Source organism: Biomphalaria glabrata, chromosome 2, assembly GCF_947242115.1.
Source record: "Biomphalaria glabrata chromosome 2, xgBioGlab47.1, whole genome shotgun sequence".
Taxonomy (NCBI): domain Eukaryota; kingdom Metazoa; phylum Mollusca; class Gastropoda; family Planorbidae; genus Biomphalaria; species Biomphalaria glabrata.
This window is the reverse complement of record NC_074712.1, coordinates 64,322,833-64,338,905: the sequence shown is the minus strand read 5'-3', so window position 1 is coordinate 64,338,905 and position 16,073 is coordinate 64,322,833. Positions and strand designations below refer to the sequence as shown.

Here is a 16,073-nt window from a genome sequence, read left to right as displayed (position 1 = left end):
TCCAGAAATAAAAAATCCCAGTTTTCACCAGGATTCGAACCTGCCACCCAGGGTTCGGAAGCCAAGCGCTTTACCTTTCAACCACCGCTCCTCCAATAGACGTGTATAACGTTCACTTAATGTATGTGGTCATTCTTTTTCAGAAAATGCTTCTTGCCTAAAATTTTGGTGCAATGGAAATATTTTTTTTTTGTTTCTAAAATTATTGCCTTTAGAGGTGCAGCTTAAGATCTATTGCCAGATGTCTTTTATTTTACCTATCTTTGCTTTATTTTTTTTAGCGGGGAAGATGTCAAAGAATGTCAAAGATACATAAGAATAGGCCTACCTTTAACTTATTGACAAAGTGGTGGCTAATTAATTTTTTTTCTTTACCAAAAGAAAAAGGAACGGGTAAATTTATTAAAAATGAAATCTTTCAAAACATTAATTGTTTACTGATTGATACGTTTTCAAATTTGAAATCCAGAAAAGAGTTTGTCTCTATTAACAAGCAAGACTAGATTAACTCTTTGATGCCAATAGGAAGTAATTAGGTCTTAGGCCTATATTTTCTTCTGTTGGAACGTCTGTAATTTAAAAGATAATACTTGAGTGTTGGGTCTACAAAAAATATATAAGCTTGTTAATAAATATATTATTAATACCAAGAAAATGACAACTTTTAATCTGTTAACATTTGTGTGTGTGTGTGTGTGCTAATTTCCAAGACTCGTTTGTACATATGCTAACATCTGTGAAGGAAAGATATCACCCGAGTTATCGCTAAACAAATCAACAGGAATGTAATAACAAGGGGAGATTACGCTGTCATTTGTTATCACCTCTGCAGACGTTCTGTATACACACAACTTCACCGAGACAGTTTCGTAACATTAAATAACAAGTAGATTTTTTTTTGTAGAAAGGTGGTCTGGATACGACATCGTTCCGGGAAAATTCAAGAAATTATTTGCGAAAAAATAAAGGGCTTACCGAATGGTATTGAAATAAATCCTCCAATTTAATCAATCTTATTATATGATCTCTAGTTGATGGAGGGAATCCCAGGTGCCTTATTGCGTGTCCAGGCCACCAGTTCAACATTGGGCTTTGGTTCAAAACCACAGCTGAAGTAATACAAAGCTGCCTACTTTCACTAACACTTTTTAGCTTGCCCTTACAGGTTACGCTGTACAGTAAGCGTTCCTACACCATCACCTATTGCTAAGTGAGTTGAGCCGTTTGGGCACCACATATGATCAGTTGACCGTCTTCTCCATTCCTTACTTTCTTTAGCCCTGGATAGAGGATCTCTTTTATTGACAGGCCTGTACATTCTTGTATGTTGTCTTATCATCGCTTTCTCTGTCTGCCTCTTCTTCTTTTTCCTAGCACTATTTCCTGAACGAAAGTCTTTTGTAGCCCTGGGGATCTTGTAATATGGCCATTCTTCTTCTTAAACTGTCAGGTAGAGTTGAGCCTTCGGCTCTTGGAACTCTAGGCCAGCAAAAGTGAACAAGAGCTATCTCTCACCAGCCTGAATGAGAACAGTATACACTGTTCTGTCTGGCGGGTGGGTCAGACTCGCGGCAAGAGGCAGCGTACACTAAGACCCCTGCCATTTTCCTTTTCTATACCAGGCTAACCGTGCGGGACACGCCGTTTATGTAACGGCCCCTTCAGGAACAGCGCCTGGATTGTGACAAGGTTGTGGGAGCTTTTTTACAACTCCGCGCAGTGCAATGAGGATGCTCTCGCACCCCTTTAGGCACCCCCACAGGAGTCTTGTTTTGCTACTCTTTAGCCTAATCGTTTCCTCCTACGATCGTTTCCACCCGGGTGCCACTATGAGGCAGGGTAGCATGCCCAGGGTAATATGGCCATAAAACAATAGCATGTGAAAAATGACTAACTTGCGCTTTGCTGAGGACATAGATGGCCAGGCAGGAACAGAGTAAAAACTAAACTGACTTGGTGATGCCCACAGACAAGACTTCCACATGCAAATCAATGCCGAAAAAACAACAACACACAGAATGACAACAGCGAGCTCGGCTATACCTTAGACATCAGGATAGGAGGCACAAAACTTACAAGTGACATAAGCTTCAAATAAATAGCTATCATCTCAGATGAATGAACCAGACCTGAATTACTGGGCAGAACTGAACAGCCTACAGCAGCACTTGCGAAGTTCAAGACTAGTTGAAAAGACAAGAGCATAGCTCTGAGCACAATAAATCAGACTGACGATCTACTGGGTCATGGCGGCATTCCTGTAGGCGTGTCAATCCTGGATAACTGGCTTCCTGGCCGTACAAAATGCGCGCTGGACTGTCGTTCGGACATCGCGATGGTCCCGGGTTCAAACCCTGGTCGCTTCCATCCCCAGTCCTCCTGCAGGAGGTTTGAACTAGGAAGTTAATTATCTTCAACTCTGAAGGAACATCCGAAACATGTCAAACCTTTACATTTTAACGCAGAATTAGAAAGGAAAATACTTGCCATAAAACTGAGATGCTACATAATGATTCTTGGGAATCCGAAATTTTATCACGGTAAGCTTACAGGGAAAAGAAGGAGGGTCAGCCAAAGGAAGCGATTGGAAAAGGGGCGGGGGCAACATTAAGGAATGGACGGTCTATGGAAGAAACTAATCCTGGAAAAAGAGAAATAGAGAAAGACGGTCGATCGTGTGTGGTGCCCCAACAGACTAGTGGACAGTTAAAAGGTATTGTTTGTGGGTTGTGCAGTAAATTATTGGTTGTTGAAGTACCATCAAAATAGGACCGTCAATAAAGACATGACCATGAGAAGGACAAATCGCTGCCAACAGATAGAACACTTCTAAAGGGACAAAATCCTAACGATACTGAATGTAATGCTAATGGAATGACATGTAGCCCACTATGTGAAAGTAGAACATTACCATTCATGACAATATATCAACATTGTTTATTGTAAACTGAATAAGCTAGAGATTGTTTTATCTTATCTTATATAATACAGACGTTACTTCAAAAAAGAAGATGATTACGTCCTACGCGTCATGCATTTAGTCATGCATATTAACCAATGACTTAAATTCTGCCAAGTAACTGGTTTTCTTGGCTAGCTCAGGCAACTCATTCCATGCTCTAATAGCACTAGGGAAGAAGGAGTATTTGTACAAATTTGTCCTAGCATATGGGACGAGGAATGTGCCTTTACCTTTGTGTCTTTCGGAGTATTTTATTAAATTTTGTTTTTGTATTTGAAAATTATGGTTCAGTGTTTATGTATAATTGCTACTTTACTTTTGAGTCTTCTGTCCTGAAGGCTTTCTAAATTTAGTGCTTTTACTAAAGGTGTTACTCTGGTTAAGTGTGAATATGTATAATTGCTACTTTACTTTTGAGTCTTCTGTCCTGAAGGCTTTCTAAATTTAGTGCTTTTACTAAAGGTGTTACTCTGGTTAAGTGTGAATATTCGTTTGTTATGAATCTCACTGCTCTATTTTGTGTCTGTTCCAGTTTCTTAATGTTATCTTGAGTTAAGGGGTCCCAAACGGAGGATGCATATTCTATTATTGGCCTAACCAAGGTTAAATAACATTAACTGTAAAGAATCATATTGGCAAATCTCTCTGAAGTGTGATATTAGGTAATTTACTACATACATAGAAGAAGAAAAAAAGTCATTTTTATACGTAATGCTTCCATTCCTTTTTTTTTTTCCTTCGTCTTAGTTTGATTACTTCCCTTGTATTTACGTTTTAGGAAAATATGATTGTCTAGTTGTGAAACAAGCATTGTTTTGGACGGAAAATATTACACGTGAGCGTTGCAAAAAACCACTTACTAATACAACCTGACCTCGACTGTTTTCCTATTATCTAATACTAGAATAGTGGATTTTCATTAAGACACGTAGAATCAAAATAGTTGATTTAAAGGGCAAAAATTAGGGATGCAAGTTTTCGGGAAGTGATCTTGCTATGAACTGACTCTGATAAAATAAACTTAACACCTATTTAATAGGTGTTATAAAAAACAAAACACAAGGAACTTGGTGAGCACTTTCTCATTTCCTATGAACTCAAAGATGGCTCTGAAGTCCAATCTTTGCTTTGAAAAGCTTAGTGCACACAAAGACTGTTGTTTCAGTGTTTCCTGCTTTTGTTTTTGCTCCCAGTTCTAGGTTGATGGCTGTTTTCTTCAGCTTCATAAACTGACATTAAAGACTAAGACTAAGACTGCTTTATTGATCCTTACGGAAATTTGTTGTGATTACAAGGACTCTTTTCTCATATAAAGACAACACAACAGAAAAAATACACATAAATACAACAGACAACATAAAGAGTTCATTTGGCAACTACACATAGGTATCTTGGTGCATTTCATGTTCCCTGATCAATGAGTGGCGGTGACAGAGTCTGACCGAGTGAGGTTCGAACGAATTTTTGTACCGGTCCGTTCTTGTTTTGATTGACAGCAGTCGCTCCACTTTGCGGCGACCTGACGTAGTTCTGATGGAGCGGGTGGCCGTTGTCTTCCAAGATTTTTTCGATTTTTTTTAGGCACGTTTGTTCAAAAAGTTCCTTTAAATGTGGTAATGTTGTGAGTGTAATTTTTGATGCTTTTTTAATGATGTTTTCTAAACGTCGCAACAGTTTAGATGAGGCGTTGCCTTGCCAACAAGTTATTCCGTATGTTAGCAGATTTTGTATAGTCGCGCCGTAAAAAGTCTCAAGGATCTTCCTCTTTAGTTTAAAGGCTACACTCCATGAGAGATCAAGGGCTAGCATCTTCTAGTCAGGAGTGTTCAGCTCACATTCCTTGAGAGTATCTTTGTTTTCTTGTGTTGACTCCCTTAAAAGCTCTTTTCAACGTACATCTCCCCATAAAAAATGTTACAGGGTGGGGTTGTGATTGTAAAGCAGCATGACCACCCTATTGTAATTGGGACCTTTTTGCGATGGCATGGTTACTGTTCATTTGTGATATTTAGATTTTCAGTCTGTGGTTAAACCAATTCACCTGATGATTTGTCACAAGGGGTGAAGTTGGAAGTTCAACTTTTTGATGTGGAATACAAGGTCCAGGAACCTGAAGCAAATAAAAGTGTGGGAAGGAGTACAGCAGGCTTGCAGTTTAGTTGATTTCCTTTTTTTATTGGGTGCTATAGAAAAGCTGGGACTGCATTCCTCATTAATATTGGGACTCGAAGACAAGCTTATTATTATTACTAGTTGATGGGTGAATACAGAGTAAAATACTTGTTCTCCTCCCCCACCTCTTTTTTTCGCCACTAAAATTACGTGGGGTACAAATAAAAAGAGTGATCTTTCCATGACTTCTTGGTCACAATGGTTAAGCCCGGCCCTGCTATTTTGTGGCGGGTGAATACTACTTGTTCTCCCCCCTCCTTTTTTTTTTGTAGGGTAACTCTAGTTCCTCCAACTTGCAGAAATTAAAGAGGGATCTTTCCTTTACTTCTTCTTGTGAAGAGAATTATATATATATATATATATATATATAGAAAAAAAAACACAAATAGCTAACAATTCTTTTCTTTGCTCCTTAACAAAAACTACACAAAAGTTGAAGGTGTGATGCAATACTTTGACTTTAATATAAAGTTCTTGACATTAAAAAAAATCAACAACAACATTGCCGGATGATCCTCTGATTCAAGATGTCTCCCCTATCTGATATGCTGGAAGCTGTTTTCCAAGTTATGTTTCAAGGTTTTAGGCGCCAATTCGAAAGCTGTTTTCTTGTCCTAAGCAAAATAATGGCATAAAATTAGATGGCTCTTTTATAAATAACTAATGATATATTAACACAGACTAAACATTTATACACTTTATTTAGTCAAAAAAAAAAAATTATTTATTTTTATTTCACTTGCACATTCCTCAACTTCAAATGCTACTACAAGGGGAGTAACTGAAGCGAGGATCAGCCAATTGAAACGAGTGAAACATAAATGATGAACAATGTGACCCTGCCTGACAAAATAGACCCAGGCAACTCTACTGACTTGAAAGGTTCTTTTTTGGGAACTTGGATAGTCAAGTCAGATGTTAACCAGGTAGTTGGTCACTACGAGGCAATATGGAGTGGCCACTTAAGAAAGTTCATGGCTCAAGTCCTCATTAGAGATTATATATGTTTAAATCACATTCAATTCAATCAATTATTTACCCAAGTGCTGCTGTTATATGTTAAATGTCAATGTATATTCATCCCTTAAAACTAGGAATGAATTATTGCCTTACTTTATGAACCTTCAAATATTTTGATTCCCGCATTAATATGTACAGTAATACTTAAGGAAATATTAACTGCAAATGCTTGCTTAGTTGTAAAGAGTCCAACAGGCAAGTGGCAAAATTGTGGACACAAATACTTAAAATACAATGTGTTTTATGCTTATTGCACATCTATATAGGTCATGGCAACAGTATAAAGAAAAAAAGATTTCTATCTAAAAAGAAATAAAATATATTTACATTATTTCTTATATCTATTTTGGCTCCATGTTTGATGAGCAGTCTGGCAACTTCTCCCTTATCATCTTCACAAGCCAAATGTCTGTTAAGATAAAAGTTAATTCATTTCAAACAATTATTGGCACAATCTTTGCTAACTTTTGCATCAACTATTTTCTCCAAAAAGAGTCTAAGTCTCCTGAAAATTAAACTATAAAACATCAGTGAATGTAAAAGAAAGTCTTCATTAAACTGAGCTATTGCAGAACTATAACAAAAAGCTAAATTGAAATGACTTAAGGCATCTACTTAGTACAACAGTTTGGACCATGAGACTCCACATGGACAAAATGATTTAGTCCATTACACTACATCGACTGGCTAGACAATTTCATTTAGAACATTATAATAACAGTGAAATCCTAATTCTCAGAAAGACTCTCCCTTAGTCAACCTATTCACAAAGAATTTGCACCACACTGTTCATTTCCAACCTCTGATCATAACAACAGACAACCAGTGAATCACAGGTTCAAAAGAGTTGGACAAGAAAGAAAGTGGAGAAGATGGTAGTCATAGAAGTAGATCAAACAACAGGGAACAGATGACAACAGATCTGTGAGAGCCAGAGATATACAGACGACTTGACAGACAGATAGTGAATAATAAAGTTCAGAGGGTTTAAGTTTTATTACCAGACCCTCTTCCCCTCAACTGGCCAGTTAACAAGAAAACTAAGGCAAGACAAAAATGTTAACATCTCAAGGAGATTTGGTTATCATCAAGAACAGAAATATGTTTCGAACTAGAACAATGAAGAATGAGAATAAAAGCAGATTATTTAGTCATGTTTATTAGCTTCAACAAGCAATCTGGATGGAAATGTCCATAAAGACCATATGAAAAGGTCAAAAGGGAAAATACAATGGACCCCTGGTGGGATGTTATCTAGAAAAAAAAAAGTTTATAGCACAAGGCAGGGATAAAACAAGTCAATCATTTTCCTGTTAGCAGACCACACATGTTAGTGATGGAATATTGAGTAAAAATAGGCTTTCTAGTGGTGGACAGCCTCTGGCATAGCTCCAAAGGACAATCTTGACAAATAAGTTTCTATTTGGGAGTGTCAGACAAAAAGTGCAGCCAAGATAAGGGGCTTAACCAACAGGCACTACTTTCATTTCAAGGGAGGCAAATAGTCAAATGTTCATCACAATGGCACAAACCCTCGCCACTTCCATCCCTTGCAATCCTACAGGAGATTTGAACTTTGGCATAACAAAATTGATTAATGAATGAACATCCAAAACTTATGAAACAAACATAAATATGCTGTCAATTTAAAGTTTACAATGGTGTTCATCCTGTAACATGTTTCTATAACAGACCTGCCTACCAAAAAAAAGTCCAAATGCGTAACACATACGGTCAAAATGCGTATTTTGGCACCAGAATGCGTAACACTTACGTGATCCTCTATTTTGTCATATATATATATATATATATATATATATAATATTAGATGTCATGATTAGATCTACAATCTAAATCTAGATCAATAGAGATGATATCTAGACTAGATTTATGTCTATATAATGAATATAATCTACTCTAGATCTGGGCTCAAAAGTGTTACCGGTGCCGTGGATCCGCTAGATCCAAACTTTCGTAGGCCTACCTTCATACTTGATCTATTCTATACTAAGACTAAGAATCTAGTCTAGATCTAGACTAGATGGTAGTAGATGTTATCGATCTAGATCTAGTCAATCTAAATTCTAAATCATACTAGATCTAGATCTATAACTAGTTTGTAGGGTAATGTAGAGAATCATAACGTAATGACTAGCTAGACTCGAGCTAAACTATTCCTGTATAACAAGTTATCTAGATTCTAGATCTAGAATCCAGATCTAGACTAGATATCTACAGTGTCACTCAATGTGTTTTGAATCGATAGCTCTTCGATTTTATTTTCTATACAAATGAATACGAGAATCAGGAATGCACCAGCATAATTAATTTCTACTCATGAACTTACAAAAAAAAAAAAAGTCACGTTGGTGTATCAGCTAACTGACGGTACCAACCTGGTACCAGCCCGCCACTCCCTCACTCTCTCGTTCTTCATTTCTAGACATCTAATTGCTATTAAGTACCAATCAACGTATAGATCTGGGCACATTGTGTTCACCCCACCTTTTCTGTTTCGCCCCTCTCCCCACAGGTGGGCTTAGCGTGACCTCCGTGACCGCTTGTAAGCTAGTCTAGAGAGGAGAAAAAAAAAGCATACGAAATGCGTAACGCGACGGGTTAAATGCGTATTTGCGTACTGGCGGTCATTTTTGGGAGATTTTGCGTAACGAATACGCATTTTGCGTAACGGTAGGCAGGTCTGCTATAACTAACAATGGAGCTCATCCATGTAAAAATGATTCTATAACTTACGATGGACTAAATTCTATATCATGCTTCTATAACTGAAAATTCTGTATCCTGTTTCTACAACTTACAAAGGAGTGCATCCTGTATTATCTCTTAAATCTAGCTTAGCTTCAGATGAAAGGAGAAGTTGCACAACAGCTAAGTTGCCTTTGCTGGCAGCTCTATGGAGAGGTGTGTGGCCCAGTGAATCAACACAGTCAATATCTACTCCATTCTTAATTAACATCTCGCAAATCTGAAAGGAAAAAGGTGAGTTAGAGAATAAAAGTATTAAGTTACAACGATGCATAAAAAGCTCACACCCAAATGTTCAACTGATAGAATTATTCCTAATGACTGCCACTATGATCAACAGGAACTAAATCTAGGTCTACATTTTTCTAGGGACCCAAAAGTATGCAACATTTGACAAATTTCTTTCATTCCTAAATCTAATTTAAAAAGAACTGCTCCACACATTAATTCATAATTTGTACACAAACACACATGCAAAACTGAAACATGTATATTTAAATAAACATATTGTTACGAATCTCCCTACTATCCAGGCTCTCTTCAAACTGCACCACACGACACAACGAACTTAAAGAACCTGACAACTCAGTGCTCCACTCGCTCTTATATAGGGTCTCTACTGGCCTTCTAGAATCGGATGGAACGTTCTTGACAACTCAGAATGATCACAATCGCCGTGACTTGCGTGCGTAATGTTTACACACAGGTCGTTGCCGAACTGGCGTGTACTGTCACTGGTCACAGTTGACCGCTCGTCCTGCGCTGGACTGGGGCGATTTGCGTCGGCTGACTACACACACACCACTACCCCCATCTGTGCCACCACCAGGTTTATAACAATATATTATTTATCTAAGACATTAGCGTCAATAGGTCTGGCGCCAAAAGGACATAATGATGATTGAAGAATGCCGTCATATAATGACCTATAATGGACCTATGACTGTAAAGCCAAATAAAAACCAATAACCTTAATGAAATCAAATAAATCAGATAAAAAGACTACAATGCTAGCTCTAATACCTAATCATGTCTTAAAAAAAAAAAAAAAATAATAAAAAAAAACAGTATCTTCCTGTTTATCTAACAAACTGCTTTATCACAATAACAAAGAAAGACATCTGGTAGTATATGAGTAACTGGTGGTGTATGCACTCAAGTGTTGATTAATTAATAGGCAATCTTACCTAAAACATATTTTTATAAGCTTTAATTAGATTATTGTAATGACAACAACCTAACTCCTATTGCAATGATAAAATCCTGTTTCATGTGGTTTCATCAACTATTCTCTGCAGTTCTTTAAAAAATTTGATTATTTTCTGTTCTAACTTTTCATAGAGTGGTCTAGGCCTGACACTGGACTGTGACAGTTGTATTCATTCAAACGTCTGCAACAAGACTGGTTCACTTGCTTGCTTTCCAAGCAAGTGACCTGGACACAACTAAAGACACAAACTTACCTCCATCCAGCCTTTCGATGCTGCATAGTGCAGTGAACTTTGACCCGTGCTATTGACGGCATTCACTTGCGCTCCGCATGCAATTAGGTCATGCACTATTTGAACTCTACCAGCGGATGAGGCAATGATGAGTGGAGTCCACTGTGTCTGAACAGACAAAACCAATACAATGCATAAATTACGGTAAGGTGTTTAGGTCCATACAACACTACTTGCTAAGAATACTATAAGCTCACAATCATGGACATACTTTCAATATAATAATAATATAATAATAATAATAATAATCTTTATTGTCCGTATGGAAATTAGTCTTACAATTTGTGCCTTACACCAAACAAAAAACTTATAACTATAAGAAACCAAAGTGTACATTCACACCAGACTCACTCATAATTTACATGTGACAAAGTTTATACCAAATTGTTCTTATTTAATGATTTGATTGCCAGGGGAACAAAAGAGTGTTTGTGTCTGTTTGTCTTTGCTATCGGTGTCTTGTATCTCTTTTGTGATGGTAAAATCACAAAATCCTGACACAAAGCTCTAATGTGAAAGGATTTTAATGATTTTAAAATTTAAATACTTCACAAATACACACACCCTCCCTACATGTATTACAGATTTCCTATTAATAAAATCTGCTTTTATATTTTACTAAGCTAATTTTGATACTTTTAGACCCCTGGTTTAGTATGAGTTAATTGTATGATAATTCTGTACACTGACCTCATCTCTCTCATCCACCGGAATATCCAGTGACAAAAGATACTCTGCAACATCAGTCCTACCCCCAGAAGCAGCCCAGTGCAATGGAGTACGTCCACTCTGGTAATAAAAAAAACAGACAATGTACAGGCATAATGGTATCATATTCATTAGAGATATATACAAAAAAAAAAAAAAAAAAAAGTTATAAAAATGATATTAAAATTCACACTCAAATGTTCAACTGAATAGAGCTATTCCTAATGACTGCCACTATGATCACCAGGAATTAATCCTGGGTCTACATTTTTCTAGGGACCTAAAAGTATGCGACATTTTACAATTTTCTTTCATTCCTAAATCTAATTTAAAAAATAAACTGCTCCACACATTAATTCCTAATTTGTACACAAACACACATGCAAACTCAAACATGTATAAAAAAGGATGAAAAACACTATTAAATTAACAATATCATTTATCTAAGAAATTAGCTTCAAAAGGTCTGGTGCCAAGATGCCCTCCTAAAATAGACCTATGACTGTAATGCCAAATAAAAACCAATAACATCCTTATTGAAAAATAAATGACTCCTTTACAGTAACATAATACATTATTCTTCTTCAAACTATTTTGAGACTAAGTTCTGATTTTAAAAAATATTAAAGAAATGACTACAATGAAAAAAAAATAGATAGATATATGAAATAAAATCTACCAGATATAAAGATCTAAGTCATTGATTCATAAAGTCTATGAAGACTTCCAAAGGGGTCTACGTCATTGATTTAAGATCAAGTATTATCTGATGATTGAAAATCACTCTAGATAGTCTAGATGTTTATCAAAGTCTAGATGTTTATCAAAGTATCAGTATCAGTTGTTGCAGGCTTTTTCAGTGCAAGAACAAAAGTGTCCAAAGGTTTGGAACTCGCTCCCCATCTAGCTCAGCAAAGTTTCACTACATTTAAGAAGAATAGTAAGACCTAGATATATCTGTTCAAAACTTTTTAGATTTAGTCTATCATTTTGACTCTTGTGTTTTTAATCTGTTAGTGTATGATTTATATCTATAATGTTATCATTGTGCCTTTAGCCTGTATTTAAATATAACGTTGTTAACAGCGCTATTTAATAAATTTAACTTAATTATTATAATAATTATTTTTTATCTTATAAATTACAGACATTACTTAAAAAGAGAAGACAAATAAATGTCTTACCGGTATCAATGTGTCAATCTAGTTAAATGGATGTTAATCAGTGAAAAGGGTCTAAAAGTTCTAAGTGATTTTACTAAAGGTGTTACTCTAATAAAATGCATATTACATGTTCGTTTGTTATAAATCTCACAGCTTTATTTGGCATCTGCTCAAGTTTCTTTGTTTCCTTGAGTCCCAATCAGAGGACCCATTTAATTTAATATTGGCTTAACCAAAGTTAAATTAAATAGTATTTTAGTTTTATGTTCTGGTTTGATTTGTAAAAATTTTTTTTCATTTCTTTTAATAAACCCTAATGCTTTGTCTTGATTTTTTAAAAATTTAGTCAGTATGGGGATTCCATCATAATTTTTAAAAACATCTAGATCTTTTTGAGTTTTTAGTGGTTTACTGTGAATACGATTTATAATAAAGATCTAAGTAGTTTTTATTGTTTTAGCATTTTTTGTTACTCTAAATTAATAAATTCTGAGTGGAAAGGCATGCTCCAATTTAGTTCCTATTTCTATAATTCTAATTCTCTTTGTAAAGATTTCAGTTATCAGTAGGCATATAATCTTGTTTTTTTTTTTTTTTAAGATATATTAATAATATTATCATATAATTAATTATGCAATCATCTGCAAATAACCTAATTTTCACTCATGAATTAATGCAGTTAGGTAGATCTAGTCCTAGGCCATATTTATCATTTATGTAAATCAGAAAGAGTATAAATATAATTCAGTAGCTAGCGGGCCTAAAGACTGTTCAGTCACTTTCCTTGAACTTGCATACACATGAGTTTACTGTTGACCATATGCTAGATCTAGGACAAATGTGTACACATGCTCCTAGTTGTGCAATTAGAGCATATGGAATGGGTTGCCTGAGCCAGCCAGGAAAACCAGTGACTTGGCAGAATTTAAGCCATTGGTAAACATGCATGACTAGATGCATAACACATAGGACGTAATCATCATCTTTTTTGAAGTAACAGTATTAAGTATATTAGTGTATATATATATTAGTGTATATTGTATATATTTATATATATATTATATAGATCTAGAATCTAGATCTATGTAAACTTATATTTATATTATAAGAAGACCATTGTAAATGATTGTTGTTGATTTGAATGAATCCATCTATAAATTATATTTAGACTATTTAGGATTACTAATTATTACTATAGTATTAGAATCTAGTTATTAGATCTAGAAGTTTGTAAGTTCTCTCCCTATCACTATTATAGTTATTGACACTATCACTATCACTAGTATCAGTAATAACAGCAGTGAAATAACAGCAGTAACTAATTTATAAGTAAAAAATATAAGTGAGTAAGTCTAGATCTAAGTCTGACTCTAAATTCTAAGTAAATATTAATATTATTAAAATACTGAACTGAATCATTATCATGAATCCACTCTATCAACTCTATGGCCAGTGTCTCCAGTCATACAATTATTATAATAATAATACACAAAAAGGCTCTGGACCCCTCCTCACACCTGACTCCTGTCCAGTGGCAGTGCTTCTGGCAGTTCTGCCTGAAGCCCTGATCAGAAATGATGATCAAATCACATAATCATCATAATGATAATGAAATGATAAACACTTTAAAACAGATCTACAATCAGTGAATCACAATCTCACAGTCAGTGACAGTCACAGTCACAGTGACGACAGTGACAATGATAATCATCACATCAGTGTCATCAGCCTTTGATTAATTAATAATGAAGTTCCATGTTCTAGAATTCTAGATCTAGGTCTAGCTCAAAACTTACTGTGTCTTTTTTCGTTGCTAACTCTTTATTTCCATCAAGTTTGAATCTTAATGATGCCAAATTTCCTTCGTAAGCATATTTACAAATTTCATCTGCGGTTGATGTTGCCGCCATTATTGTTGTGATGACGCTATTGTGTTTTAAAATTGTGAACTGTAAAAATAGCTACTCTATTCTAGATATTTTCTTTTGCCGTCTACGTCTGTCCCATGGTGTCTGTCCTTGGCAAGCATACTGAACGACCATGTAGCCGTCCCAATTTTCGACCTTATCTGCGCTGCCTTATTATTATTAATCTAGATATAGACCATAGACATCTTAATGATTCACTAGCATTAATGCACCAGCTACGCCCGTTGATTGGTTCCTACTCCTGGGATATGTGGCATTATGTGCTCTGTACCCCTCCGACCCCCATTTGTACACACTTGAATCGGAATGACCCGTTTTGTAACGCCACTCCCTATTCAGACATACACACACTCCATAGACTACATATATATATATATATGCTTTTTGTCAGTGAATTCTACTTCCACTTTTCTCAAGCTGCCCCATATCCACCCACCCCATATACAATTTTTTTTTCTTTATTAGCTTCTCAATTCAATAGAGGCACGTTTCTTATTCTATATGATAGAACAAATTCATACAAGTGCTCCTTCTTCCCTAGTGCCATTAGAGAATTGAATGGGTTGCCTGAATCAGCCAGGAAAACCAACGACTTTGGCTTAGCAGAGTTTAGGCATTGATTAACCTGCATGACTATTAGATTGACACATGAAATGCATAGGACTTAATTTTTTTAATTTTTTTTTTTTGGAAGTAACTTCTGTGATAAGATAAGATAATTTTTATTGATCCAATTAAATGGAAATTCAGTTTGACTACAATTGACAACCTCAGCGCAATTACTGTACAATAACAATAGGCCTATATAGATTCAAATACGATCAAAATTCACACACGAAACACATACAGACATACATACTCACAACCAACGCTTTATGAATGGACCTCATTCAATAATCGTAAACAAACAACATTTAGTCACGTGATAATATTGATAAAACAATGAAAAAAAAACGTATCACGTGACAGCCTTTATGGATTACGTACTTTGTATAGAAGAGATAGAGAATCACGTGGCTAAATGTTGTTTGTTTACGATTGGCGAATGAGGTCGATTAGACTTCTATGTACGACAAATAACCTTTAACAATGTGACCTAAATTGGGATAAAAAAAAGTTTTAAATTTTAGTCCTAATGGAAAGGAAACGACCACTTCGACGTTCAGATCTGATGTAACAGTGGTTTAGTTGGTGCAGGTTGTCTTTATTAGATTATAGGCTATAAGATATTGAAATATAGGTCTAATATATATATATATATAGTTCGTCCATTGTGGTTCGATGATGACCACTTTGTCATACAGGGGGCTGAGGGCTTTGCACTGGGGTTTTGTGCCTCCTCATGTGGCTGGTCTAATATATATGTATATACTGGAACAGACACAAGATAGAGCAGTGAGATTCATAACAAACGAATACTCACATTTGACTAGAGTAACACCTTTAGTAAAATCACTAAATTTAAAAAGCCTTCAGGACAGAAGACTCAAAAGTAAAGTAGCAATTAAACATAAAACACTGAACCATAATCTTCAAATACAAAAAACAAAATTTAATAAAATACTCTGAAAGACACAAAGATAAAGGCACATTCCTCGTTCCATATGCTAGGACAAATTTATACAAATGCTCCTTCTTACTTGTGCTATTAGAGCATGGAATGGGTTGCCTGAGCTAGCCAGGAAAAACAGTGACTTGGCAGAATTTAGGTCATTGGTTAATATGCATGACTGAATGCATGACGCGTAGGACGTAATCATCTTCATTTTTGAAGTAACGTCTGTATCATACAAGATAAGATAAGATATACATTATATTGTTTAAGGGATGGAACATCCTTTCCTTGTGTTTT

The 16,073-nt window shown here is 35.6% G+C and overlaps 1 protein-coding gene across 1 annotated transcript; it reads right to left on the bottom strand.

Moving 5' to 3' along the window:
* Positions 1-5,574: 5,574 nt before the first annotated feature.
* On the bottom strand, positions 5,575-14,440 carry LOC106063470 (26S proteasome non-ATPase regulatory subunit 10-like). Its single transcript, XM_056021968.1, has 6 exons — positions 14,090-14,440; positions 11,113-11,211; positions 10,384-10,530; positions 8,974-9,140; positions 6,482-6,563; positions 5,575-5,748 (listed from the first exon to the last, which is right to left on the bottom strand). Exons 1-6 carry the CDS (start codon positions 14,201-14,203, stop codon positions 5,671-5,673), a joined length of 687 nt encoding a protein of 228 aa, XP_055877943.1. The 5' UTR covers positions 14,204-14,440; the 3' UTR covers positions 5,575-5,670.
* Positions 14,441-16,073: the final 1,633 nt, after the last annotated feature.

Coding starts and splice junctions, on each gene's coding strand:
- LOC106063470 (XM_056021968.1), bottom strand. CDS start 14,203: ATGGCGGCAACATCAACCGCAGATGAAATTTGTAAATATGCTTACGAA. Junction 11,212..14,089: donor TAGCAACGAAAAAAGACACA/GTAAGTTTTGAG, acceptor TTTTATTACCAG/AGTGGACGTACTCCATTGCA. Junction 10,531..11,112: donor CGGTGGATGAGAGAGATGAG/GTCAGTGTACAG, acceptor TTGTCTGTTCAG/ACACAGTGGACTCCACTCAT.